Raw genomic sequence first — 15,580 nt, 5'->3', positions numbered from 1 at the left:
GGTGTTGGTGCCACATTGGGTCAGATGAGCTTGTCTGGTGGAAAAGGTGTTCCACCTCCAAACACCTCCAGTGTAGCAGCCATTGCATACGTGTGGATGGCATGGGTGAGATGTGCTGTTGCTCTGGCATCAGGGAGAGGAAGTGCTGTTGTTCAGCAGCACATCACCAGGACAAAAGAAAACTGAAAGAAAAAAAGGAAGTGAAAGGAACAAATGCAGAATTTGTCTGTATTAGCAATGCAGGGAAGCATAGGAAGTTAAGAAGATCACAGACAATTGAATTTAATTGAAAAAGAAGATTAAATAAAGTGAGACTCGAATATGAAGAGCTAATTTGGATTAAAGAAACAAGCTGATTGCCTGGAGACAGAAATTGGAGGATGAAAATCATATTATTTTGTATCTGGGTTCCAGTTCTGTTTATATCAGGACAGTAAAAAAAAAAAAAAAAAAAAAAGTAACAACAACTCAAAGTGATTTCCCATTGAAATGATAACCTTTTTGGAAGAGGGTCACAAACCACTGGGAAATGGGGTGCTGATACAATCTGATAAGCTTAGGAGAGATTTAGCCCATGTACAGGAAAATGGGAGAGCTTCAAAGAGTGTTTTTGTGTTCCCAGCATCTTTGCTGCTGACAGAAGGACATTAATTTGTCCAAAAAGTGTCAGAATTGGGTGTTCTGGTGCACCCAGCACCAGGCTGGGGCTGAGGTCTCCATGCTGTGCATGGCGCAGGTGATGCTGGCAGCTTGTGCATCAGCTACTGAAAGCACAGGTGATAAAGGAGTAGTTTTAGGGAAAATTATTCTATTACTCTATTATTCTTATTCATAGCACAAATGGAAATATATGTATTAAAGCATGTATAAAGCATAAAGCACAAATATGAAATGTAAGGGCTTATCTTAAAGTGCTTCCCTTCTCCAAGTTTCCTAATTTCCACTTGGCAGCTTCACCCTTTTCTGCAGCACATCCACTGACCAGCGTCCTCCTCCCAGTGACTCAGGCTGTGTCTGTTGCTGTCCATGAGGCCATGGGCATGTTCCCATCTACCCATCCTCATCCCTGTTCCCATCCCAGTCCTCATTCTTATCCCCATACCTGCCCCCATCCCCATCTCTGTCCCTGTGCTTGTCTCCATCTCCATCCCTGTCCCCATCCCCATCCCTGTGCCCCTCAGGAGGCAGGACAGTGTCCCGTGGTGTTCGGGGAAAGACTTTGGGAGCACTTGAGCTGGGGCTGGGGAGGACAGGCCCTATGCCCTAAGAATCATGATCTGCTCCAATATTATGAGTGGTTTGCAGAGCAAAATCCAGCTGTGATTTCATTAAGGAGGCTCTCGCTCCTTGTGCTCAATATTTAATTTAACAGGAGTGTGTGTGTTGGGTTCAGGGTGTTGATTAACCATGACTCTGAGATAGAAGGAAATTACTAATATGGGAAAGTGCAGTCAGTATTTCATGGCGAAGAGTAATTGAGCTAACAGTTGACATATGGAGTTGTGTGGGCAAACTAATTAAATTTTACATCTTCCCGAGCATTTGTGAGTTTTATAAGCATTTGATTTATATATTAATTAAACCTTGGAGTGAAATAAAGAGGACATGACTATTTATACCGCAAATGCGTCCATCAAGGGAAAGTGCTTTGAGGTATTTACAGGCAGACAGCAAAACTCCTCGGTGAGTCTCTGGCTGTAGCCAGTGGAAGCAAAGGAGCCAACACAGAATATCCCAGCTGTGTCCCAGTTGTGTGCCAGCTGTGTGCCAGCCATGTCTCCATCATGTCCCACCATATCCCAGCCACGTACCAACCGTCTCTGCCACATCCCAGCTGCCCCTCAGGGCTGGTCCAGTGGTGCTGAGCATCCCTCACCATGCCAGGTAGTGTGGCTTTGGGCATCACAAACCCTGACAGGGAGGCATTAAATCCCAGCTGAACTTGAATTGTAGAATCATTAAGGTTGGAAAAGTCCAGTAAGATCATTCAGTCCAACCCCAACCCATCCCTGCCATGCACACTAACCGTGTCCTCCAATGCCACATCTACAGGTTTCTTGAACACCTCCAGGGATGATGTCTTCACTTCAGCTCAGGGACACCCTGATGGAGGGGAATGCCTGAAGTTATGAGTTTGCATTCCAGGATCTCAGATGAAGGATAATTTCTGCAAATGGTATTTGGGTACAATGACAGTGAGAGTCCCAAACCCTCGGACCTAATTTTCTTTCAGTCCATTGGTACACACCCCACAGCTGACACTTCACTGCTCTTCCAATCTTGGTTATTCTATGAAGTGGGCATGTATCCATCTCAGGTCTGTTCATGAGCATGGGCTGAAACTGGGGCTGTCCAGGGGCTGCTGACTGTGCTGCCTTGTGCTGGGAGCCTTTCTGGTGTATGAATGCTATTTGTTTTATTTTTCAGGTCTGTGTGCTGGGATGATCTGCCTCCAGGAGCATCCCTGCTGCTCTGCAAGGGACATTTCTGCACCCTTGCTGCCCTGTGTCCCTCATGGCTCATCTGCAGTGGCTGGGATGCACAAACCCTCTGATCCTGACTTTAGAAATCCAGCCTCCAGCAGTGCAGGCGTGGGGTCATGACATATCATTCACAGTTACTTCTGCATCCCAGCAATCTGCTGATGCTAAAAAATGAATCTACCCCTTATATTTCCTTATTATTGATGGGTTATTTTAGCTATTTGTGATGTCTGCAATGACAGAGGATTCAGAAAGCATTTGATTTTGGTAGGAAAGTGGGATTATAGCTAAAACATGGATCTTAAAATTCCCATAAATTTAGTAAACTATTCATAACAGCAACACAGCCAGTATTCAGATCCATCAGTGCCATGAAATAGATGGTAGTGGTGTTTTCGGAGTCATGCTGTGTGCCACCTCACTGTCCCACCTACACTCCAGAGACTCCATCAATCTTGTGGTGGCCAATGCCTCCTGCTCACAGTGGCAGTGATGAATGCTGTGACCCCTGGAGAGGAAGGATCACAGCAGCTCAGTGCTTGTGTGCAGTGTAAATTACAGGCTGGGTGGTGAGAGGTGCTGGAACTGATTGGAATTAAGTAAGGAGGGAGAAGACCTGGATGTGATGTGAAGGTATTCATTGGACGTGGGAACCTTATGGGAAATCCAAGCTACCCAGGAGCTCACCGCACAGGCTGGGAAACGTGGGTTTTGCTGCCCATACAAACTTAGAGGAGATCAGGGGCTGAACCCCCAGCAGTGACTAATTATCTCTAATTAAATGTTTGACGGCATTTACAGCAGGGGTCAGGGAACTGACGATCCTTGGGCAACCCTGAGATGAGCACACATCAGTTGAGGACAGTGTCCTGCCTGGTGGGTTGGACAGGGCGGTGTCACCTTGCTGCACAGGAGCCCAAAAGCACTCAGCAGCAAGCACAAAAACCTCTTCACCTCAGCCCAGCCTGGCTATTAATATACCGGTAACAACTCGCAGCTCTGCACTGCATTACATTTCATTGGTGCTTTACTTACAGCGCTCGAGTACAGTGTGCCATCAATTTGTGCACTCCCAGTCTACAAATCAATGTAGCTAATACAATGCAGCTAAACGCATCTTCTGTTCAGTGAGCTCTCTGCTTTGCTAGCAGTGCCAATACATTAAGCCTAGAAATGCATCCAACACAATGAATTTTAATTTCAAATAACACTGGGACTTTGCATGACATTAAACCCAAGTGCTAGGGCACAGCGCTATGGAAATGGCAGTGTTATGGAGTGGACAGATCTCGAGGTAGACCTAAGCAAGTGCTTCTGGAGTACCAGAAATCCTCCTCCATGGTTCTGTGGTCGATGGAGACTTTTCCCTGATGTCACGGGCGGAATCAGTAACAAACCTGGGGGATTCAATCCAGAGAGCATCCATCCCTGCACTCTGCAAATGTGCCCTCTGCTCAGGTCATGCCCAAGCTCCAGGTTGCTATTGATATTATGGAGAGCCATAGCAATCTTCAGGAAATTTGTGATCCAGCCCTGGCATATTTGACAGATAACACTCGAAATACAAATGTCAAAACGCATTTAGATTTTCCCCTCTCCTAACTAGCCCTGGAGAAAATGCAAACCCTTCTTGACAGAATCAGTTCAGGAGCCTCCTCTAAGCCAGGCCCTGAGTGTTGGGAGAATCTGCCTCTTAAAGCCATATAGATCCACTGCTGTGGTACAAAAAAACAGTCTTCACCCTGAGGCAGAATTGCTTAAGAAAATCCTGACGTGATTAGACACCACTCCCTTCTGAGAAGAGGTAAGTACACCATTAAAGGATAACTGAGATGCTGCATAAACTTGGTGATGTTGAAACAGCTTGATATTGCGGTTCCCAAATGCCAGTTTGGCAGGAGGGCACAGGGAAGTACCTCAGTACTGGGATACAGCCCCAGTAGATGCTATCCCATAAGCACAATGTGATACCCCAGTGCTGCACAGGGCATAGGTAGGATCTGGTGTGGTGAGGTTCCCAAATACAGCCTGAACCTGTGCCATTTGAGATGTGGCTGAGTGAACAAACCCAAAGATCTTTTTTTTTTCTTTTTTTCTTTTTTAACTGTGTGATAAAATATTGCTTTCAGCCAACATCAGTTTGCTTTGAAAGGGAGTTCTGGTGGAGTAAAGAGTAAATGAACTATCATTTTCAAATTTCTCTAATACAGAATGATGTCGAAATTAGTCTTTTTACCATCCTAAGTAATAAGGACTGCAATGTCTACAGTTGAGATTTCTGAAGGATTTTCATGATGAGATTCTAGTTTTCACTTGGTGATGACTTTGTCAAACATTAGTGCTTCGAAGATTTCCATCTCGTGGCTGATGTGTACAGATGGTCACATAGATTTGCTCATATGTACCAATGCAGATTTTCAGCTGAAAGAAAGCAGTTACACTTGGGAATAATTTTATAGAAAAGCAGATGATTTTTCTATATTAGAGAAATTGTTCTGGGTGGAAGAAGCACCACGCTTTGAAGTGAAGCTCTAATTTGATAGCAGAGCTCTCCAGGTCCTACTTCAAAAGTTGGATTGGGTGAAGTTCTGAGCCCTGGTAAATCTCAGTCACACTGCTGAGCACCAGGAGGACTCAGCAGTGCCCAGAAGTGCTGAGATGGGATCTGAGGATGTGAGGGAACCTAGGTGGAGCTGGAACAGGGAATGGAGAGAAGGGAGGACTGGAGGAATAAAACACAGCTCAGGTGGGGAAAATGACACCAGCAGCAAACAAAACAAAACAAAACAACAACAACAACAAAAGCAGAAATGCTGGTGATGGTGAGGAGATAGTCCACAACGTGGCGTAGGACAGTCCTCCGAAAGACTGGCGCTGACCTTGAGTCCCTTGGCAGAGAAAGCTTGGGACAGGGACTCCCTCTAGGGGCTGCACAAGGACGGCTTTATGCTGGCCGCCACCAGGAGTGGCCACATCTCCAATCTCCTTCCTGCACACTGCCCCCACCCTGTGCTTTCCCTTGCCCATGAGGTGAGGGCTGTTCCTTGGCAGGGAGCATCTGAAGTCCTTTGTGTCACCCTTGGAGACTGCGGTTGCACTGGTTTGTGCAGGAAGTTGAGAAGTGTGTGATGAGTGAATGAAGAAGGGAGAGCAAAAAAGATGGTTGCGGATGGCTGGATGGTTCAGGACCTTCCTGAGTGCCTGGCCTGAGCCTCCCCATCATCACAGGTCACTGTGGGTGTGCACAAGAGATATACCCATCTCTGGACAAGCAGTAGGATTTGGTGTTGCGTTATTTTGCCTGTTTGTGGGATGTGGGCTGGGAAATGGAGGAGCCCTGTTTTCCCTCTGCCAAGTGTGTGGTAGGAGTTGAACCAGATGACCTTTAACCCTTCCAACTCAAACAATTCTATGATTCTGTGACACTGCAGAGAAGCAGATGGATGGGGTGACGACATCTGAAAGGTGTCCAGCAAGATTTGCTAAAGTTTATTTATTGAGCACCAATATTTAACAACCCCCCATGAGTCCTGGGGTTATTTTAAGGTTGCATTCATGAGTGTATGGCAGAAACTGAGATGCTTCAGTGATACAGCTGTGGAAAACTACAGGACGACGTTGTGTGGGTTGTAGGTAAGATTGTAAGATGTGTGGATGGATGAAGAATGTAAAAGAGGTTGAATGGGGCCCAATCAAATCATTTTACTCCTGATGTAAACCAGAGCAGAATAAGACCACGTGGGTCTATAAATAGCAAGAGATAGAGTCCAACTAAATCTATAGCATTTTCCCTGGCATTCATTTTGCATAAATTAAGATATTTCTGTAAATAAGTAGAAAACTTATTAAGCCTTACAAAGGTTAGACTGTTTCCAGTGGATTTTATGTCTGTTGCATAAATCCTCCCAGGTAATTCCATACTCTGTACAGAGATAATTTTTTACACTGTATGTTCAATTAACACTCTCATGCCATATGTGCCATATATTAAAGTGGGCAGCCGCCTGCACTCCCCAGAAATCAGTGGCATCCAATTTTAATTCCTGATTCAGCAAACATGAGCCCACTTGGGCCTCTGGGCACCTGTGCGCAAACACACGAGGCCAAGCAGCAGACCATGGCTGTCTGCAGAAGGGAGATGTTCATGTCGAGCCATTTTCATGGCACTGAGGTCCCCATGTCATCCATTTCATGCTGAATGCCTCAGGCATTACCTGGAATATTTCTGCTGCTCATGGGATATATTCTCTGTAAGTGTTAACATTTGCACTAATAACCCAGTGTTCAAAGAATTACCTTGGTTTCCTGATATTCTGAATGTCCTCTGAACTGCTGGAAAGAAGATGGTCCACTTTATGGCAATAAACAGTAATTATAAATACACTTCAATAGAAAATGAAGCCGTAATTAATTGCAAACACTTTGCATTTATAAGCAGCATTCACTGGTGCTAAGTCTTGGTTCACGTTTTGCTGTCCCAAGTGCCATGCAAACTGAGCTGAGCCTGAAAGTGCTCCTCCTTGTGCCTCTGCACATCACAGCCTGTACAATAAGATCAAAATTCATTGCTCACCACAACCAATGCCATGATTTAGCACTTTTTATAATGGGCTTACTTGGCAGGGACAGTACAAAATGTACACATTTTCAGTTCTTGTGCCTTGCAGACTCGAAGTTGATGTCTTTTACACATTCACTTCACATAGCTATATCCTTGCCATTTTTCCTTCCTTTGGACAGAGCTCTTGGCTTTCAGACAATTCCTGCAGACCCTGTAGCAGTTGTGTCACCACAAGATGTGTCATTCATACTGGAAGCAGTCAGGTTTGAAAACCAAAGAACCGCCTGACTTGCATCCTAGGTGGCACAGACAGCGAGTGAGCAGGCAGCGAGGGGCATGCAGGCAGATGATGTCTTTTAGCCTCCAGCAAGGCTTAATGTGGTTAAATCGAGATGCAGCTATGACTCTTGATGATGCCAGGAATCCAATACTCCACTTGTTTGCAGCTCCGCGGGAAGAAGTGGTTGCCTTGTTTTGTGATAAAAGGGGTTTGCAGAGTGAATACTTTCCTTTTCCTGAATGCTTCAATGTGAAGTTCAACATGGAAGGAGATGGCATTTTTGTATTTTTTTATGACACGGTTGTGAAGCACTGGCACAGATTGCCCAGAGAGGCAGTGGATATCCCATACCTGGAGACACCCGAGGTCAGGTTGGACGAGCCTCTCAGCACCTGATGGAGTTGTAGGTGTCCCTCTTCATTACAGGGGAGTTGGACCAGGTGGCCTTTAGGGGTCCCTTCCAACTCAAACGTTTCTATGAAACACCAGCACTAGCAATGAAGAAAAGTGGAGTGGTCTGAGGTTACCCAGCTTCATAAGGACAGGGAAGCAAGGTAGCAGCTGTCAAGAGTGTGAAAGTCTGCCGTGAGAAGGAGGGGAATCACCTGTGCTGTCTCTCCATAACAGATAAGACAATGAATTAGAGGTTGAGCTGCAGTGGGCAAATTAAAATCAAACATTGTGAAAAGTTTTTTTGGGGGAGGACAGATGGTTTGGGGAAGTTGTGGAGTTTCCATCCCTGCAGAGATTCCCATGTGTTAGTCATTGATTATGCCCACAGCAGTGATAGCATGGAGTACCCACCTCTAGAGATGTCAGTGACCTTCTGCTGCCTTGAATTACAAAAGGGATGCCTTGTAGGCAAGGCAGGAGTGAAAAATCAGGCCCATGTATAGATCTTGGGCACGCCCATCTCTCAGAAGCACACCTGAACCTAGGAGTTTGCTTCCAATTAGTCTTGTTGCTGTCTTTTTGGTGAAATAGTGTCATTGCTATCACTAGTGCATTGAGGACACATTTTCAGAAAGGACTGGGGGTGTTATTTGAAGTCAGACCTTAGCTTTAATCCTTGTGTTGATGAAAATACATAGCCAGACATCCGTGAGGTTACCTTTCCTGCCTAACACGAGCTGAACTTGATGGATTTAATACTTGTTTCAGCCACAGCATGTTCACAGGTCTCAGCAGGCCCCAGACCTACCACGTAACTTGGACAATTCTGGTTCAGAGAAGCACATTAACTCACCCCAAGCTTATCTGCCATGCCACGCAGGGCACGGAGGATGCTCGCTGCCCTTGGAGCAAGGTGACCAGCCGCTCCTTCTGTCATTGCCTCTCCTTCTTCCTCGCCTCTGTGGTCTGCAATTGGCTCTGTTCACTTGATGAGAGATGGCTGGAGGTGAGCACTTTAGGAGGGCTCTCCTCCTCCTTCCACCTGTTTTTCATTCCTTGACTCACTGGCTTAAAGCTGTAAGCGGTGACGTGACAGCTGAGTCATGGGCACGCCACCTGGATGCTGTCAGCATCAATCTCTCTTATAAGGATCATAGAGGAACAAAACAGAAAAGATCGTTTGGGCTTTGCATCCATCTTCCTGCCAGCGGGGATGGAGCCCTGCAGTGCAGTCACTGGCTCTGCCCAACCTTGCCCTCTGAACCCCAAGCACTGCAGCCTCCACTGCTCCCCCCCAGGAAATACACCACAATCTAATAAGCCTCATTGCTGAGGAGATCTCTGCTTTTCCATGGCTGTGGTTTAGTCTACGTTTGGCTTATGTGAACAAAGAACTTCCTGCTGATATCCACACAGGAGATTTGTATTTTTCTTTCCTGGCGAAAGAATTCACTCAAGTGCAAAACTGAAGCTAAAATGTTTTGTTTGTGTTTTGTGTAACAGTTTTAGGAGTCTCCCTGCCGCATTGTTGTACAAAGCAGATGAAAAAAGATGCAGTCCTATGCCCTGGAGAGCTTACACTTCTCATTTAAGCGAGATACAGTGACTGAGAGTGACAAGTAACGAGACGGCAGGACACGAGTCATACGAGAAAGGTCAGAATGCTTCTAAATAAAGCCCATTGTCATGCTTTTAATTTGTTCATTTTGGATCAATCATCATTGGTGACTACATATGTTGGGAAAATTTTACCATGTTTTAATCAAACCTTCTTTAAGTCTTACGGAGCCATCTTTGTGAATCTTTCTCTTGGGTTAACCAGGCTTTCTCAAAAATAACCACCTCTGTTAGCCTGGTTATTGATGCCTAAGCATCCCGAAGGCACGTGTCCCAACATACTTAGCTTTGGCTCTCTGACCCTCACATCTCCCTCTTTATGCTACCTGATTAACAGAGGGATGCATTTAATTTTTGAGGGATGTATAGTAAAAGTTGAGCATGGCTGCAGAACGCGATGCCACAGATGTCTGCTCAATGCCATCTGTCACACCTGTGGATTTGGCTATTATTCCTTCCTGATTTTACTCTTGTCTTTGTCTTGAGGGGATGAATTCTCTCTGGCACCTGACTGGAGGTTTAGTTGACTCCCAGAGGGAAGCCCAAATGCACTTCAGAAGTGTTTATAATGTTTGTCTTTCATCCTGGTTAAACCAGCTGCCCTTGCACATCAAATCCCCGCAGCAATTTTTTCCTTCACAGAATAGAAATAATTAGCCTAATTGTTGGGTGTGGAAACATTGCTAAATGAAGATAAGGGATATGCATAACAGGGCTGATTTTAGCTCTCTGACCTTCCAGCCTCCCCATTCCCTCTTCAGAAGTTACAGAGGCTTGAGGCATTGCAGAGGGCTCATGAGACGGATGGTGGTGCTCAGCGGGAGACTCTGCCAAGGGTTTGGTCTCATCCACACTGACCAAATGTGCACGTGTTACATTCAGAAGTCACGGGAAGGATCTCTGCCTCCTGCTAGATATCCAAATTCCCTGATATCCAACTGCCTGCTAAAATGTCAGTCTTCACCGCTTGGAGTTAATCCGATGTTTACCAGAAATGTGCTTTCATCATTTGTATGTTGTACGGAAGGCCCCAGCTCAATTACAGAAACAGATGCTTGGTTGTATCGCCAGTGCGGAGTTATCCCAGCAGTCACACTGGAAAAGCGTTAGTTATCCAAGGAGACAAATTGAACAAGACAAATCTAGGGCCAACCTGCTTCTCCTCAAGCAGTTTGTGAGAGCACGCTGAGAAGCAGAGGGCTGGGGAAGGAGGGCTGTATTCACCCTCACTCTGAGAGTCTGCTCTGGGGATGGGTACCAAGAGCTCCCCTAAGGGTTCCTCCACATTCAGTGCAGCACTGTGCTGCTGCCAGAATCTCCAGGGTGGGTCAAAACCTATAGAGTGATGTTCATGGGGATAGTGGCAGGTGAAAGATAAGCTTACTATCAAGTGGAAGCAATTAGCATCTTCGTATTCTACATGCTGTGAATGGAAATCATATCATACACACCTAGTTTTAGTGAGATCTGAGTACTTTAGCTCACTTTTCAGGAGTGCATACATTATGTGTTACCAGCTATTGAATGCACAAAGTTTCAGATTATTTATTCCATCAGTGATAACCTGTGAGTCTTGTGATTTGAGAAAGGGGAAGAATGAAGCACTTCGGGGGGTCAGATGGCAATGTCACCCAAAACTTTCATCAATTGTGGCCGAAGAAAGCCACACAAAGCCAGCTGCTGGGGTGAGGATGTGGACCCAATGAAGCAGCAGCTCTGGGTGGAAAACTGGATCTCCAGACCAGAGTGCTTTAACCCAGAGCCCCAGATATGTCACAGCATGGCAGCAGCCACCTCACCTCCACAGGGCTACCTTGGTGGCACCCACTGCGTTAGGGTTGAAACACGGATCCTCCTGGAGACAATGCTGAAATCACTGTTTACCTTAAAGCAATCTGACAGAGAGATTAACGGGGTGCTCCATCCCTCTCACTGCATTACAGAGCAGTGATAAAATTATTCCTAACCAAAACTGCTGGAATTGGACACCTCAGCGCCGATATCTCCATAATCTCCTCTGCCTGCTTGTTTGAGCGCTTAACTTCCCTTATTAAGAACTGTTCCGCTGGAAGTTGGAACACACTTCTGCTTCTGCCTGTGCTGATCCGCGGGCACAGCAGACGCTGCTCTACAAATTACTGCGGCTTTGCAGAGGGACCTGTGAGCTCCGCTCGGAATAAAGTTCCCAGCACTGGCCACCTCATTAGAGGAGGGAGCCGATGGAAATGGGGAAGTTGCACCAAAGCCCAAATAATACAGACACTTAATTATTCAGAAAAAGGTTTAGCAAAGCGACGGTGTAGCGGCTGCCTTTGGAAAACAGGAGATTAGAGATGTTGTGGTGAGGGCTGCAGAGAGCGGGGGGGACAGGGAAGACTCACGCACACAGGGAGAGCTGAGCTAGTGACAAATTCCTTAACAAAAGGGAAATTAGCAGACACGTAAGTAGGGATGATCAACAAAGTGGCATCACTTATTTGCAAATGTATTTGTATGTAATGCAGCTATTATACGGAAAATTACACTAGGGCTGAAACAGAAACAGTGACTAGAAATCACATTACAAGGCTTTGGACAAGTTACATGTTACAAGGCTTTGGATAATAACACTGCAGGATGCAACTGTTAATTCAGAAGAGAGGAAGAGGATTTACAGCTTTGTCACAACTTTGCCTCTTGAAACACTCAGCGGCAGTGTGCTGAGTAATAGACATCCTTACTCTGGTGTGACTACCAGTACGACACACGGGGAAAGGCTTTGCATTTATGGGATTAATTCCCCTACCAGCTTTGCATACACAGACATAAAAGATGCAGACAGTTCTGGAGGGCCGGGGCTGAATCCTGATCCCAGCAGCAGCGCAGCGAAACCTGAATGACTCCAGGATAGCACCAGAGAGAGTGAGAGATGCGATCCTCAGGTGCATGCCTGCTGGGAGAGCCCTGCTGTCCCCTCTTTAACTCCAAGGAGAGCCACAGAAGAGTCCCAGGGCTGTGTTCAGCTGTGCAGTACCCATTCTGAACTCCCCCATCTCCCACCCAAATGCAGAGATCTGCCTGGACCTCACACGGTCCCTGTGCCCTCACCTCAGCCCCGCTGCTGGGCACAGTGTATACTCCGGAGGCAGATCCCTGAAAGAATGCAACGCTGCGAGAGCTTCGGCTGCCCTACCACCGCTTAACCAGAACATCAAAGGCAACGAATTACAATTTATGGGACGGGGGGAGGAATAAAAAAATAAAAATCCCACGAGCGCTTGGTTTGGAGCCAACACACAGAGGGAAACCCATACAACGAGAATTCTGTGGAAGGTATTTCCTCGCAACGCCGCTCTCCCACCTGGCAGCCGGGGGGGGTGGGGGGACCTAGCTGGAAGGGGCGTGCGGTGCAGCCGCGCTGCTCTCCGCGCGGCTCTGCGCGGCCGCGGCCGGACGGGAGGAGCAGCGGGAGCCGAGGGGACGATGTCACCGCGCGTAAGACGGCCGCTTGTTGGATGCGCTTGAAAATACCCGAATCGCGCCGCGAGGGGCGGGCGGGACGGGACGGGACGGACGAGAGAGGGATCCGGGGGGGATCGGGGAGCGTCCCGCCGCCCCTCCCCTGCCTCGGCCCGCCCCACGCGGGGGCAGCTGACCGCACGCGGCCCCGGCGAGAGGCGCTGCCCCGCAGGTGGGTCCGCTCCACTCCCCCCGCACGTCGGGGCGGCGACGAGGGGCGGCCGTTCCGCGACGCCCCCGCTCCGGCCCTGCCCCGCCGGGCGCCCCGGGCTCCGCGCCCCCTCGGAAGGAACGGAGCGGAGCGGAGCGGGGCGGCGGCTCTCGGAATGGCGGGGCGAGCGGGTTGAGCGGGGAGGCGCCGGCGGCGGGGGGCTCACCGCCTTCTCTCGCCGTCCCCCCCCCGCAGGGAGCGGCCGGCCCCCGCGCCACCATTACCTCGCACGGAGGCAAGGAGGACCTGCTCTCTCTCGCCGCCCGGCTCTGGCAGCGGAGGAGGCGGCTGCTGGCCGCCGCCGGGCTCGCCCTGGCCATGGCCGTCGCTCTGCTCGTCGCCGTACCCCTGCTGCTGCTGCAGGCGCCCGCCGAGAGCGGTGCCCACTACGAGATGATGGGCACCTGCCGCATGATCTGCGACCCCTACAGCGGCGCCCGTCCGCCCGGCCCCGGCAGCACCGCCGCCGTGGAGGCCCTGCAGGACCTGGGGGCCAATCCCCCGCCGCCCTTCGCGCAGGGACCCAAGGGGGAACCGGGCCGGCCGGGCAAGCCGGGACCCCGCGGCCCCCCCGGGGAGCCGGGCCCGCCGGGCCCTCGGGGGCCGCCGGGGGAGCGGGGGGATGCGGGGAAGCCGGGGCTGCCCGGGCTGCCGCTGGCGGGGACGGGCGGCGGCGGCAGCGGCGGAGGAGCGGCGGCGGGCGGCGAGGCGGCGGGCGGGCTGAGCGCTGCCTTCGGGGGGCCGCGCATCGCCTTCTACGTGGGGCTGAAGAGTCCCCACGAGGGCTACGAGGTGCTCAAGTTCGACGACGTGGTGACCAACCTGGGCAATCACTACGAGCCGGCCAGCGGCAAGTTCACCTGCCAGGTGCGCGGCATCTACTTCTTCACCTACCACATCCTCATGCGGGGCGGCGACGGCACCAGCATGTGGGCCGACCTCTGCAAGAACGGGCAGGTGGGTGCTCGCGTCCCGGCCCCGCCGCGCTCTCACCGTGCGGCCCCCGCCGTCGGGGCCGGCGCGCACCGACGACCGCGATCACGGGGAGGGGGAAGCGGGCGGGGAGCCGTGTGGGCACGGATGGGGCTGACAGGGCTGTGCCGCAGGTGCGGGCCAGCGCCATCGCGCAGGACGCCGACCAGAACTACGACTACGCCAGCAACAGCGTGGTGCTGCATCTGGACTCCGGCGACGAGGTGTACGTCAAGCTGGACGGAGGCAAGGCGCACGGGGGCAACAACAATAAGTACAGCACTTTCTCTGGCTTTCTTTTATACCCCGATTAAAGCGCGGTGAGCGACGTGGCCCGGGCGATCCCGCTTTTCCCCTCTGACTCCCGTTGTGCCGCGGTTCCCTGCTGCTCTCCGCGGGTCACTTCAGCTTCGTTATCGGTTTCTATGTTTTTCTTTTTTTTCTTTTCCCGTGGAAACAAAATACACGTGAACAACGCGACCCCTCCCTGGCTGCCCCCTTTCCCTGACCCCCATCCTCATGTCAGTGTTCTGTGTCACACCAGGAACCTGCAGCCAGAAACCCAAGAGGTTCCTGTGCTGTATCAGAGATTCAGAGATCAGCCTGTGCCATACACAGCATTTGAACTGCTCGATCATTATTTTTTTGGTCAATGAATATTAACTACAATGATGAATTTTCAGATGGATTATTCATGATGTGGCACTGGACCATATTTTTTCCTCTGCTGCTTCATTTGTATGGGATCAAATGTAAACTTTTCTGTGCAATGCGATGCTCGTGTGAATGATGATGTCTCTAACGTCAAACCTGTTCCTGTCTGCGAAAGAATTCAGTCGTTGACCACACTCAACAAAATATCACATTAAATTATGTTTTTAGACAATGGCTTCTCACTGTGTGTCTCTTCTGGTGCTGCAGAGGAGCCCTGCACTGGTGGCAGGGGGTGGGAGGTGTTGCTTCAGTCCTTTAGGTTTGCAGTGACATTAAAAGTTTGGATGGGACACCTTATGTAGAACATGATTGGGGCTCAAGAGGTCTGGGAAGAAGTAGGAAGAGGAAAAAGCCCTTTGCCTTTATGTGGTTTTGTAAAGAAGGTGTAAAGAAGGCACAGCATCAGCAAGGGGTGGAGGTGGGTGTGCAGAGTGGATCTCCTGAACATCCACGGGGCAGAGGCTGACCCAGAGGTGCTGAAGAACACAAAAATCATTTTGTCAGCAGTGAGAGAAAGCTGTGCTCCAGCACTGTGCCAAACAAGTACAAAAGTGTGTGGGGACAGAAGTGAGCCCCTACAGCATAGTGCAGATGTGCACTGAGCTACAGCTGACAGTCAGCTCCAGGACAGGGATAAGAGAGGCTCAATGGGACTTGATTCATACCACTTACATTGGTAAATCCTGGGCACAGTGTGTTTTTGTAAAGGTGCGTGATGGTGTACATAGCCCTGAGCTCTTCCACGAGCAATGAGTGAACGGCTCTATCTGGGTAAAATGGGATTTCCTGACTGCGAGGGAGTTAATTGAGTTACAGATGCTGGTTCCCTGTTTTGCTCTCACTTTCACCAA

General features: G+C 49.4%; 1 protein-coding gene across 1 annotated transcript; it reads left to right on the top strand.

Annotated features, from left to right (window-relative positions):
* Positions 1–13,361: 13,361 nt before the first annotated feature.
* On the top strand, positions 13,362–14,868 carry C1QL2 (complement C1q like 2). The gene is made up of 2 exons (XM_042877913.1): positions 13,362–14,000; positions 14,150–14,868. The coding sequence occupies exons 1-2, from the start codon at positions 13,362–13,364 to the stop codon at positions 14,327–14,329; spliced, it is 819 nt and encodes a 272-aa protein (XP_042733847.1). The 3' UTR covers positions 14,330–14,868.
* Positions 14,869–15,580: the final 712 nt, after the last annotated feature.

Source organism: Lagopus leucura, unplaced genomic scaffold, assembly GCF_019238085.1.
Source record: "Lagopus leucura isolate 7727_CA_CO unplaced genomic scaffold, USGS_WTPT01 Super-Scaffold_100019, whole genome shotgun sequence".
Classification (NCBI taxonomy): Eukaryota; Metazoa; Chordata; class Aves; order Galliformes; family Phasianidae; genus Lagopus; species Lagopus leucura.
This window is presented reverse-complemented; position numbering and strand designations above follow the sequence as displayed.